Below are 14,242 nucleotides of genomic sequence, written 5' to 3' on the forward strand. Positions count from 1 at the left end.
TGATGACACAAGCCTCTCCCCTCCATGCCATCATTGCTCTTCATCTTGGAGCTAACCTGTGGCGTGCAGTTGTGGGGTTGTATCCCACCACCTTTTGCAGTCCTTGGGAAGGTTGTTGGACGTCACTAGTTGCAGTACTGTATTTTTGTGATGAGAGTTTCTCTGTGGGTAGCTGACGCCTGGACATGACGGAACAGCTGTAGCTTGATAATGACTTTCAGTCCCAGCAATGGCCGAACCTGGTGACCCAGCATTGAGACTCCCTATTCTATTACCAGCGCTCTGAGCCACTCTGTTTCCCCCATGTACTTTCAACATATTTAACATGTTACAGCTGTACTTACTGCTATACAATAGTTAAGAGGGCTGCCAGCATTTCCAGTATGAACTCATATTTTAAGGATAATAATTCAGCTGTAAAAATGTGCTCCAGGCTGAAACTTTATAAGGAAGATCTCAGCCCAAGAGTGACTTTATTGGGACAAAGAAAAAAGGAAGGAGAGGAAACACATCAATTTGATTGTTCTTAATGAGTACAGATGTATTAAAAAGAAAGTAAGTAATCCTGGCCAGATCAGTTATTTACTTTTCTTCTTTTTAGCTTAATTATAACCAAAATCTACACATTTTTTACCTTTTTGTGTCTACTTTTTAGACTAACCGAACCACTTGCCCAATTAAGTTTTACTCACAAGTGTCAGTTTTAAGGTGCTACTCATCAATATTTTAATATTCTTTTAAAAGACAATAAAGTGTGGACCAAAGTAAACTTAAGGTAGCCATTTTCTGTTATTTACTCCAAACCTGTGCAGCATGAATCAAGAGGTAAAACGTTTCCTTTTCTGGATTAATTTGGACTGCAGTGTGTGATCAAAACCACCTGTTCTCTTCAGGTCTGAAACAGTGGTGACCCAGGCTGTACCCTCAGTCTAAACGGCTGTGGAGTTGAGAAAGTCCAGATGTAGATCCAGACCCATCCCAGAACCCTGACAACAGATCAGTTCCTGAGTCCTCTATATATCACGCAGTTTCTAAGGCAGTTGGAGGTCTTTGGTGGAAGGGAGAATTATAAATGTCAAACACTACTGTAGTACACAGGCTGGTTTCACTGGAAGTATCTTAAAGTAAATGGAAACTTAAAATATCACATTTTTACTTATAAAATATATTCACCCTCTATAGACTCCTGTTTTCTGATTATTGACACAAAACTGAAGGCTTGAATTTGATTTCATTTACATCTGTTGTACCTTCACTGATTTAAATGTGAATACCTTTGAAGTATAAGCTCTGTGTGCTTGCTGCTGCTGGCTCTACTGGCTTCTTGTGCATCAAGGACAGAAATTTTAGGTGAGGTCGTTTTTGCAGCTGCAGTTTCTCCAGATTGTGTCTATATTATTGGTTGTTCAAAATAATTAAAAAATGCACAGTTGTCACTGAGGGCACCATGCAAAATGCTGAGAGATGTCCAGGTGCAGTAAAAGCTCTGTGTTGGTGGCAGCTGGCTTGAACGGAATCTAGCTCAAGCAGCATTTGATTTGGTTAGAGTCAGGAAGAGCATAATTAAATTTTGTAAAGGCACAAGTGAAGCGTAGGCTTACATAACTTTTAATGATGGAATATAAGGTAAGAAGTCACTACTGAAAAAATCTGTGCCTCAGTCTTGGTTTTGAGGTCTGTCACCAAGCTGACACTGCTGGGTGGCCAGCTTTAACCAGTCAACGAACAAATCCCAAAACAGAACAAAGTGAATTTGATGCATAGCCTTCCTTGAGGGGTTACAAGTCCAGAAAATGAAACACAATTTGGGATCTGGTGTAGGACAGTTAGGCTGTGAAAACTTACGGTTTTAAATGAGAGGAAAGGCAGGGGTGGAATGTTTTTTTCTGTTACTGTGTGAGAAAGGGCTTTGTTTAACATAACGGATTAGAAATCTGATAGAACATTACAGAGAGGCAGATTTTTGTATTTGTCCTGTTTCATGGGGAGGCATTTCTAGATTTCAAGATCAGAATGAACCACTGTGATCTAGAACTGAATTGATACATAACATGAACTGTGGCTCAACACACAATTTCTCCCATCTATCAACTTCAAGTCTAAAATCTATTATTGAATGGAAAGATACTATTAGAAAAATATCCCTATCCACTCGGGGTTTCAGTTCTAGCATCTTGTACTATCTGTCTTTCTTAATAGTCGGGATAAGAAGGATTCCTGAGATTATGTGGATATTACTGCCCTTCATCAGCCTTCTGGAACTTTTAAATTCAGAAAATGGGATAGGGAGGGAAATAATATAATTTTGTCACTATCCATGCCTTTATTCTTCCTTTGTGCAGGAGTTGCACAAAGAGGAGTTTGGACATAGGCAGCAGATTACAGTGTTCCACAATGTGCTCTCATGGAGGATGGACATCAGGGTGTAGCTGAATTTGAGAGTGATGTACCAACATCAGCCTCAATATTTCTGAGGCCATGCAGCAGGAAACCTCAATTACATGGCAGCCCCTGCATCAGCATGGCTCTTAAGGTGCAGCTCAGTTTTGGGCCTAGCCTAAGAGTTAGCTCTGATGCTCAAAAGCTACCTATGGCTTGACATTACAAGGGCCACCATGCAGACTATGTGCAACTGTGTGAAGCACTTGCACTCGTACTGACCATCACTAATAAACTGTGGATTGCAAGAGCCTGTCTGATCTTGGAGTTGCAGGGAGATATCTCAATATCTACACATCCCTTGACTATTCTTCCCATTGTTGTTGCCTTTATCGAAGATTAGGGATCTCACAGAGGAGCGCTCCTGTCTGCTACCCTCACACCTCAGTAAGTCTCCTTGGTGCTTTATTCAGTGGTACTATTTCACTTTTCTGACAGCAGAACACGTTTTGGATATTTCTATCCGAGTCTGGTTGTGGTTAGTTCCTTCTAGAGTTGTGGAGCATGCCCAGCTATACCATTTTCCTCTGGCTGCAGTTATATAGGATGTCATTTTGTCATCTGGTTGTCATCTGGTGGATACACATCAGATTATATTACCCACCTGCTTTTCTGGTTGGGTTTATCCTCTTGTTGGTAGCCAGTTTCTCAGCATTTCTGATGATTCCCAGTGTCAGTGTTTGTCCTTCTAATGAGTGAATCTTTTCTTCCAGCACAGCTGCTAGATTGCAGTTCATACAGCACAAGTCCCTCCTGGGCTTCGGGCAGGAAATGAAACACAGCACATCTGCTACAGATGACAGCTGCTGTCCTGTCGCTGGCCATTGTAATGTTGAGGCTAGAAGTGCACAGAGAAGGAGTGTCACAGACATTTCCTCCCCAAACCCAGTTAGCCACTCTCCATGCCTGGCAAATTACCTATGTGCTATCTCTTGCCAGAAAAGCAGAGACCAACAGCTCAGTGTCTCAGACATTTGGTCTGATCGAATGTCTGTTGTCATGACCTCGTGGAGACACACAGACAGGCAGGGCTGCCTCACCTTGCCCAGAAGGCTTGACATCTATGGAGAGCCAAGGTCCTACTGCATTAAACATGCCATCCATGCTCTCATGCCACCAGCCTGCTCTGCTCCTCTACATCCAAGCACAAGCTCTGGAGGCTAATCTTGCTTTTTGGCTTTTTTCTTGTATTTTGAACATATTTTCCTGAGTAAAATAAGTGTTTTCAGCCAATAACAGAAGCTCTTACTCATCGTTTATTCAATGTTGCTCATAAATAAGAAATTTTAAAACCTGTCACTCTTGCTTTTAGTTACTTTTGTTATAATAAATTTTGGACTGAGAGTTTCAAACATCAAAGAAATTATTCACATGTTGAAAAAACAGTGTGGCCTGCGTGGGTGTAATAGAAAGAGCGATATCATTTGTCTTCCCATATGCAATTATGTGTATATATATATATACATATATGTATATATGTAAAATCAGACTATTTAGGATACAAATATAGCTTCCTTTTTGAAAGTTTAATTTTAAAAATTTTCCAGTAAAGCAGGGAAGTGAAAATTTAGGCTTAACACTTGTGTTGCCTCATATTAATTGTGCTGTTTAATAATTTCTGTTTTGCCCCTTGTTAGAACTACGATGTGCCATCAAGTCAATTTTCACATGTGGTTATGGGCATGAAGGGAGGGAACACAGCAGTATGTCCTTCTGCATGCCAATCCTTGGCTGTAACTATAAATATCAAGCATTACCACTACTAGAAGGAGACACTGTCTGAAAATATGCCATTAACTTCAGAAAATACATTTACTTAGAAGAGACTTAGCTAAAAAGTAAAATCACTGAACGGAGTTGGTTATAACTCAAACCAAGGCAATCCTGATTCCAATTTATTAGGATAGCACATCAGCCACTGGGAGACAATGGATGAAGGAGTTAGTCCACATCCAAATATTTGTATACGAACATAAACAGAATGGAATTTCCAAGCACAACACTTCAGCACATGTCACATATTTATAAGTCAGGAGTTCTGTGCAGGAAATAAAGATTTGCTTTCACTAATAGTGTCGAAGTTTTAAAATCTGTGCTCGACTTGACATGGAATGAAAAGACCTGTGGGAAGGGCAGGAGAAGATTTGTTCTGTATATTCCAATGCTTATGTTTTGGGCAAACCACAATCTGTGTTTTCTTTGTCTTCTGGGGCTGCTAAGCCTTATGTGAGCACCATGAGGATGCTTTTGTTAGTGATGGCTGTTCTTGACAGAGCAAAAATACTGTTATATGGATTGGATATATAAAACCAGAATACAGCCAAATGCACTTACAAACTGAAAGGTAGGATGAAATAAAAAGAGATGTGATTTCTTATTCCCCTCTAGAATATTTCAGAAGAGGGAGCAAGAGCTGTCTATGGCCTCTCTACTCCAGCACTTGCTGGAATGAATACCCCACTGTGACAGGTCATTTCCTAACTTCTATGGGCTCCTTCCTGTTAGGCCCCAGCAAAATTGCTCCCATTTATTCAGTTACATAATACCAGTAATTTTATTTTATTCATGGGGCAAGTTTGGGAAGGATATGAAAGCTACTGTTTCACTCACAGTCCAGAGAGTGAACATGGGCTTGTGTTCCAGCTTGCATATGCAGACAGTAAGGGCAAAGATACAGCATGCGGCTCTCAAACTCTGCTTCAGAGTCCCTGTATCAGTTTAGGTATATTTTCCTTTCATAAATATTCTCTTCTTGTTCAATGTTCTCTTGAGATCTTGTTTTGGTGGCACTGAGTGACATGGATAATTTTTTGTTTGCAACAGAAATGCTCTCCCTATTGTTTTTTTTTTACATCCTTTTAGGCTAAGATAGCTGTATGCTATGAAGCTTACTGTTTATTACAGATGTAATATCACAGTAGTACTGCCTAATGTAATATATTTATTAAGCAGTACCAATACAGTTCCAGATAATGCATTATGTGTGCACACAGTTACTTATATAAAACTCTGTTGTATCACTTGTGTTTTTTTTATCTCTTGATGTTCCCATTTCTCTATCTTTTTAACCTGCCTTTATATGTACAGGTTAATATCTGTATATTATCAAAAGCTGTATTTCAAAATGTGAGACATGACATATAGTCAAAGGCAAGAAGGACAATGGGAAAGAAACCATCAAACACCTTTGCTGTTCTTCATTTACCATTTGTTCTTTATTTACCACACTATATTTGGATTCTTAATCCTTCAAGACCACTTCTGGGTATTAACTCTCTTGGACCTATGGCATATACTTTCAGCTGAGAGAAGCAGTTCACAAGCATAAAGGAAAAAATAAGAAATGGAAAGCAAGTATGTTCATGGCTCAAAGGAGATTCAGCTAAGGTATGAAGGTGATGTCAGATAGGAATTTGAATTTATGCCCAAGATTAGAAATAGTACAATACGAAGTTGTAGTTTATTACTTGCCACAGAAACAGGACTCAGAGTTGGTGAAGGTCTGTATCAGGATTTGCCCATTACAAAGTTAAAGCTGCTTTAATTTAGTGCAGGGTTTGGGCTGCCTGCTCACTCTACCCCATTTTCAGCAAAGTTTTAAATTCAACAATGTAATGAAATTAAATCAAATCCTAAAATTTCCATAATAGACATTATTAGCTGATGTTTGCTGATCTTCTTCACGATACTCAAATCATTATTTAATCTCTGATCAGCTAGTAAATGCCAAGGCAATTGGTAACTTTTCATCAAGAAAGGGAAAACAGCTACTCTTTGATTTTGAAATATAATTGTTTTTTATGGACTATCAGCAAGTGTTCCCAGCATAGCTGATAGTAGAGGGCAGAGAATATTTCACAGCTACCTTTAATCTTCCTACTATAATCATGAAAGCTCGGCCACTTAACAACCAGTTCTGAACACTTCACCAGGCTCACTGCTCTGACAAGAGGGCCCTATTTTTTCCTCTACCTGTAAGAGTCAGTCCAGGGAGATGTGACAAGTCAACATAGACAGAACAGTAAATCAGTAGAAATATAGTAGCCATTTATTCGGTATGCAGTGAGAGTACATTCATCTGCAAAAAAAGCTATGCATACTGGGAGTTTTCATATTAATTCCTGATACACACATCTGTCTGATAAGTGTAAGTCATCCTTCCACTCAGTTTAATAAAACCTGAAGGAACAACATGTTCTTGATAACTTGAAGACATTCACTTGGTAGTATGGTAATAACTTTTCAGATGGAATGACCTGGTGCTTTTATGACTGCACAAGATGTCTGTAAACAAATTTGCAAAGTAATTTTGATGGTGTAATGTTTATTGGCTTTACATGGGCCAGTATTTACAAAGTAGAATATTTAAGTATGCTTAACTTGTTAAAACTTCCTAACTGAATAAAAAAACAAACTGTAAAATAAGCAGATGCTTACTGTAAGCTTTAAAAACTATTTATTCAGATGTTATTTGTGCCTTAAATCCAACATCATTATTAGAACACTGGAATAATATAGAAGCCTTTAATACTGTTCATTGTTCTAGGAAGCTGGGACTATATTAATCCTTCCTCCCACTTGCCCCCAAGTACATCCCTCAACTAGTGAACTCTCTGTTCCTAAAGCCCCCTAATACACTTTTATTGTAATGACATATCTGATGTCTCTTTCCCACCCTTCAAGGTACATAAAGTGGCAAGCATCATTGCACCAACATAAACCTTATTTCTGCTGGTGCCTTTTGGTATTGGCAAGTACTTAAAGATAATTCACTTAATATAATAAAAAGGGTACATATAGTGTCCTTCCTGTGATTTCAGTTTGTTGCCATACAGGGAATGTATGCTGTTTGTAGTTGATAGTCAGGCTTTTTTCTTGGCAATTGGCAAGACTAGAAAATATTCTGAAATAAACATATTCACTTTCTTATATGAAAAGTATGTCCATATTGCTAGCATTTTAGAACAGCAAGATCTTTCAAGTAAAGAGGAATTAAAGTCCAGACATCAATGAACTTACCTTGGGTTTATCACAGTGTTGCAAAAATCACACATTTTTTTCTGTACTCTTGATTCCTTATCATTTGCCCTCTTAACCTTAATTTCTTTTAAAGGCACTATAGCATCAACAGAATCATGTGACAAGTCATATGCCAAGAGTAGCTTGCCAAACTTGAAAGCCATTATAGTAACTAGTTTCTTGCAGGAATTAATTAAAAAAAAATTTAAAATGATGCAACAGGGCAAACTTAAATAACTGACAGGCCAACTACTTGTTTTGGCAAAGACAAAGGCAAAAACCTCGTCATAATTTCTTCTACAGGTGTTTCCAACTAAGCTGGGACTTCAGTAGTAGTATGCCGTGCTAAGATGCCTCTCTATACCGTTTACAAACTCAGTAAAATCAGACCTCCAAACAGATGAAAATGAAAAATATGTTTGCTGTAACCTTTGCCATTCGCCAAGTTGATATTTATCAGCAAATACATATTATAGGATTAAAAGAATCAAATTACTTATAATATGATGGCAGCACCTGATGCAAGACGTTGTCTTCTACAGCTAAATAAGTTGAATATGAATAGACTTGACATCATGTATTATGAAATTCATTATGATCTGGAGACTAGGTGTAGCCCTAACAGCCAGATGATATTTCCTTAATTAAGTGTAATTTTTTCCCTGCATGTTCACAAGAGGATTCTGCAGGCTCTAGTGAATCAGTGGTCTGGCAAATGTTTGTAATTCCCTGCTCTAGGAACTGTTAGCTTCAGACACTTCAAGCTGTCTTAGAAAAGCTGCAAATACTTAATTTTTTTCTCAATATGTTAAACAGTATATGTTTGGGACTAAAATATGTGCACTTTCTATTTAAAGATAATATGTTTACTGTATCTGAGCAATTTTTTTGCTCTGGATATATTTTCTCTCCAGTCCATATTTTTTTTAGTAGATTGTTTGCAAAACCTGTCTTGCTTACTTATTTACTGAAAGACATTTGCTATCAGATTTTTCCACTCTCTGGCACTTGTGTTTGCTACAGTAAATCATAAGACTTCCTTCACTGCTGCTCCTCCTTTATTTCCAGGTTCCTGAATTTATACACAGGAATTGCTATCAGTCTGTCACATCTATAGTCACAGCAAGTTCTTCCAACCATACCTCTGCAATAAATATCTTTGCAAAGAAAGCTCGGTATTTTAAGGCTTAGGGACATCCTAAATTAATGGCAGCTACTACTATTGACAGTGTGGGGCTGGATGAACCTGTGGTGTGGGTGTGACTTTTTGCTTACCCCATCACACATCACAAGTGGGAGCTCTCCTCGGCTGTCGCAGAAAGCCTGAGGCAGTCCTCCATCCCTAAGCCAAAAGACAAAACTGGTTATAGAGGAAACTGAGAATGGTTTATGAGTTGACAAATTTTATTTGAGCATTTATAGTTTGGTACAGTAGAAAAGCTGTTTTGTGGTGTGGATCATGCTGAACATAAAGCTTACAGTCTCTTACCATAACCAAAAAGTGCAGGTGGATGTCCAAAACCTCAAGACCTCATCTGGTTGTGTGATATCTTGGATCATCAAGTCCAACTGTCAACCCAGCACTACCATGACCACTAGACCATGTCCTGAAGTGCTCAGTCATCATGTTTTTTGAGCACCTCCAGGGATCACCTCCCTGGGCAGCCTGTTCCAAAGCCTCACCACTCTGTCAGGAAAGAAATTCTTCCTAATATGCATTTTGAACCTCCGCTGGCACAACTTAAGCCCATTTCCTCTCATCCTATTGGTAGTTACTTGGGAGAAGAGACCAAGCACTTGCCAGGAAAGGGAAGGTTAGCACTGTAGCAGTTAATTCGAAAGAGTTAATCAGTGGGTTAATTATGTAAACTAGTGCAAATTAAAATAGGCAAAGAAGAGGGAAAAGTGTTTGCAAGTGTTGCAGATTCGATACTTGCACACTGATCAGCTTATTTTATAAATATTTATTTGGAATCATGACAGATACCCTGTGGAGGCTAGTTTCTGTAATATTCCAAATTTCTCTAGGGACTCTTGTCAGTGAAAGAAATATAATCCACTATGTGACATAAAGCAAGTGTGAATGTATTTCATCTGCTGAGGGTTTTACAAAAATGACTGATGAAGCTGAGCCTGCCTCCTGTTTACCATTACATGCAAGTAACAACTTTGCAGATACTGCAGTGTCTACGCTTCACAGGTAGGATACACATAGGCAAAATATTGCTGGAAGGTGGGAAAATAATTGAATTGGTACTTCCTAGAATGTTTCGGTTTTGTTTATTTTTATACTTCAAAGAAAAATAGAATGATTTGGTTTGGAAGGGACCTTCAAGGTGATTTAGTTCCAACCCCCCCCTGCTTTGGCAAGGACACCTCCTACTAGAGGTTGCTCAAAGCCCCATCCAAACTGGCCTTGAACACTTCCATGGAGGGGGCATCCACAACTTCTCTGGGTAGCCTGTTCCAGTGTCTCCTACCTTGGAGATTTTTAAGACTTGTCTGGATGCATTCCTGTGTGACCTGCCCTAGACTAGATGGTCCTGCTCTGGCAGTGGGGTTGGACTCGATGATCTCTGGAGGTCCCTTCCAACCCCTAACATTCTGTGATTCTGTGATTCAGTGTCTCACCACTGGAGTGCCTCACAGTGAACTTCTTCCTTACATCTAATCTAAATCTACACTCTTCTGGTTTAAAACTATTATTCCTTTTCCTATCACTACATGCTCTTGTGGAAAGTCTCTGCTCAGCTTTTTTGTAAGATCCCTTTAGGTACTGGAAGGTTGCTATAAGGTTTCCCTGGAGCCTTCTTTTTTCTAGGCTGAACAACCCTAACTCCCTCAGTCTGTCCTCACAGGATAGGTGCCCCAGCCCCTTGATCATCTCTGTGGCCATCCTCTGGGCCTGCTCAAGCATGTCCATGTCTTTCTTATGCTGGGTGCCCCAGAGCTGGATGCAGTACTCCAGGTGAGTTCTCACTAGAGCGGAGTAGAGGGGGAGAATTACTGCTCTCAGCCTGCTGGTCATGCTTCTTAGGATGCAGCCCAGGATATGGTTGGCTTTCTAGGCTGCAAGCACACATTGTCAGGTCATGTTGAGCTTCATGTCAACGAGCACTCCCAAGTCCTTCTCCTCAGCACTGCTTTCAATCCAGCGTATATTTGTGCTTGGGGTTGCCCTGACCCAGGTGCAGGACCTTGCACGTGGCCTTGTGGGAACTTCATGGGGTTTGCACAGGCCCACGTCTTAAGCCTGTCGAGGTCCCTCTGGGTGGCATCTCTTCAGTCCAGCATTGCCAACTGCACCACACAGCTCGGTGCTGTTCAGAAAACTTGCTGAGGGTGCACTCAATCCTGCTGTCCATGTTGTTGACAAAGATGTTAATATTCAGATTTACAACTGAAAATTTGAAAACTTTTCTTTCTATTCAGATCCTTGGCAATGCAGTCACATAGCTCCATGTAAATACGAGACAGACACTTAAGAACCGGTGTGCTGCGGGTTTGGGAACTTTATTTTAAATTCCTTTATATAGATGCATCTTTTTTTTTAAATCTTTGTGGAAAAAAGTGTCAGTTTTCCCTTTTTTTTTAACGTTCATCCAAACTTCCCATGCTCTGTAGCAAATGTAATGTTGTGATTGTCTGTGCAAATTTATAATATGTGCACACAAGCTTACATATGCGCAAAGCAGAGCTATAATTTCATATGAAGAAATAACTCCTTTTTTCACTACCTGCAAGAAAAGAGCAGACCACTCTCTTGACTGAAAGAGTGAGAGTCAGCCTGTTTCTCTAACCAACACAGGAAATGGCATTTTACACCACAGAAATGAAGAGAATCAACACTTCACTAAGGCATGAGGTTACCAACATGGGACTTTGGGGAGCAAGAGAGCAAAAACCAAAGAGTGTGAATGGCAAAGAAGCTTTCTACAAAGCTCCTCTGGCATGTCTTTTGTTTCAGTTTTGTTCTTGTTTTTGTTCATATGCTGTTTGTTATTAGTGTCTTTGTCTTTCATGCAGAGAAGAAAAATGCTTTTAAATGCTGTGTATGTGTTTTAAATGGGTGTCACTGTCAATAGCTAGTCTTACTTAATCAGCTATAAAATGTCACAAGTAAGGGCTCTTAACTGAGACTGGAAAAATACAACCATAATAGGTTGAAGAACTCAGTAACTGGGTTTTAGAAGTCAGAGAAAATGTGGGACATATGTGATCTGGCTGTAAGTTTTCTGCATAAGATATGAAAAAATTGAAATGACAGGCATTTTGCAATGTACAGTAGTATTCATCATAGGACGAATATATGCATTTGTTTGTCAGAAGCAATGAAGTAAAAAATTATGCTTAATTGGAACTGACATAAAATGGCCTCATTAGTAGTACAAATAATATATGTATGTAACTTGGTTGTCAATAAGAGCAAAACTTATTTTGTCTGACAGATATATTAGTCTCTTTTAAGATTCATGTCAAGTTTTCAGCCAGGTTCACTCATTTAGAGAATGTTGCTTTTTTTTTTTTTTTTTTTAATAACTGAAATGCTGAAGTGTAAATGATGTGTGTTTGTAGGGTGCTGTGATAACACCAACAATGGACCACACTATGTCAATGCAGCCAGCAAGCATGATGGGCCCTCTGACCCAACAGATGAACCACCTTTCCTTGGGCACAACAGGAACGGTAAGGTCACAGATTGTACCATATATGTTTTATACTGCAAAGCATTTATTCATACTGAGCTTCTCAAGGTAATTTATGACTCTTGGTTTCTCAGTGCTTCATCTTTTTACAGTTTAATATTGCCGTGGTTTATTTTTTCTCCGTGTCCAGAAATGTCTGGCTGTGCCTCAGCAAACATATCAAGGTGCCTTTCATCATCATCCAAACATGATGTACTACACAAACAATATCCTCATATCGCTATGTCATGCAAACATGTATCTACAAACATGTTTCTTAAATCATCATACAATCAGCCTTAGGTATTATAGAACAGAAATGACAAAGTACTATGAATAATAAAACAGTAGGAAGGAATTCCTGTACTTAGCAGGAATTATTTGTATTCATTGTCACATAAATATGGAAGTGCTCCTCTAACAGTTTGGTTTTTAATCAAAAAGTGTTTGCTTGTCAATGTAGAAAGTTTTATACCACTGGGAAGCTGTTCTGGAGTTCTGGCTTCATGGTAGGATCCACTACTCACGTCTAAACCATAGCAGCCAGCCATACATAGTTTGCTCCAGGCTCAGAAATATGATTTTGAATCAAGGTCAGCTGTGTTTCCAGAATATCATATTTAAACATGAATATTTCAACAATTATTTTCTCTTGGAGCTGTGTAAGTCAGATTCAATTAACTCCTCCACAGTCAGAGAAAGCCAAAAAATACTCATAAAAAAAATTATTAAAACTGTCTGAGAAGTTCCTAAAATACAGCAGCCTACACATAATATATGCTGGTTTGATATGTGAATGTGTGCATCCTGAATGTCCGTGTGTATTTTTTGCAAAAATGCAGGCATAAGCATTACACTTTTATGTCTTTAGCACACACGCTCTTTACGTAATAATAATGTGAAAGATCTATTATGCACTTAGAATTTATTTTTGTGTTTCAACCAGTGTACTACTTGATACTAATCTATAGGAACACAGTTTTCCAACTGTTTTTTTGAGAAGGTAATGAAATTGCATCTGTACAAACTTATGGAACCCACTGTACTGGATCTTCTCTTCCTCTCCTTTTTTCTTATCTGTTGAATGTAATTCTAACTCCAGTGTCTGTTCCACCTTCTTTAAAAAAAAACTCTGTTAAGTTCTAAGACTGCTGTATTTATTTCTGACAAGGTTTAAATGTGATGGTTTGTTGTTTATTCCTGTTATTTTAAAGTTTTCCTTCAAGAATCAAAAGAAGTAGGAACTATATCTCAAAGTTAGTATCAGCCTTTTTCCCCTCTGAAGACATGAAATTGAAGGAAATCAAGGAAGAGTGAGAGTTTCTGCTTGTGTAATTACTGTGATTCAAAAGCATGTTTAAAAATTAAGACAAGGAAATGGAAAATGAGTTCTGGTTGTTCTGCTGGGCAGCTTCTATGAATTTTTCCTTCTGTCTGTTATTTTCATTTCCGTAACTCGTACAGACATTGTCTCCTGCACTCATTTTCACATCATCTTAACGCAAACTAGAAAATTCCCAGCTAATGTTCTCTTCTGACTTGAGACCACCATTACAATGCTCAGAGTAACAAATTCATTTGGGGAGGCAGAGGAAGGACTCTGAAAGGCAGTGGGTGATCTAGTGGCTGTTAATAAAATCCTGAATTTATTTTACTGCAACTGAAAGAAAATCCTTCCTTCCTTTTCTTAGCTCTTTACACAGTCTTGTCTTTCAAGGGAAATACATTCAAAGGTATACTGTATTAGGTTTATGTTTACTATCTTTAAACTCCTAACTCATTTACAGAAATCTTAAACAGCAAGAAAGAGTAAATGTGTGGTGGATGTTAAAATATCCATAGGCTTTTCATAAATCTCAGTTTATGCCCTATTTTATCATATACAAGATTTTTCTTTGATAAAAACACCACCAGCACTGTAGTCAATTAAAGTCCTCATGCAAGTAGGATAATCATGGAAGTCATGGGGTATTCCTCCTGTAAGGAATTAAAGGGAGAACTTCAGGATTTGGGCTGCCAATAGCAGTTTTGTTGGAAGTATCTATTCTGGCTTGAAATCGAATCTTCCTAGTGTGTTCTGTTACAGAAAAATGTAGGGA

General features: G+C 38.6%; 1 protein-coding gene across 1 annotated transcript in view; it reads left to right on the forward strand.

Annotated features, from left to right (window-relative positions):
- LOC103772597 (RNA-binding motif, single-stranded-interacting protein 3) overlaps positions 1–14,242 on the forward strand; it is a 352,252-nt gene that overhangs the window by 312,598 nt on the left and 25,412 nt on the right. The window contains exon 10 of the mRNA XM_008939933.1: positions 12,034–12,144. Within this exon, the coding sequence (XP_008938181.1) occupies positions 12,034–12,144 (111 nt within the window). The remainder of the gene's footprint in view (positions 1–12,033; positions 12,145–14,242) is intronic.

Source organism: Merops nubicus, unplaced genomic scaffold (assembly GCF_000691845.1).
Source record: "Merops nubicus isolate BGI_N331 unplaced genomic scaffold, ASM69184v1 scaffold195, whole genome shotgun sequence".
Taxonomy (NCBI): Eukaryota; Metazoa; Chordata; class Aves; order Coraciiformes; family Meropidae; genus Merops; species Merops nubicus.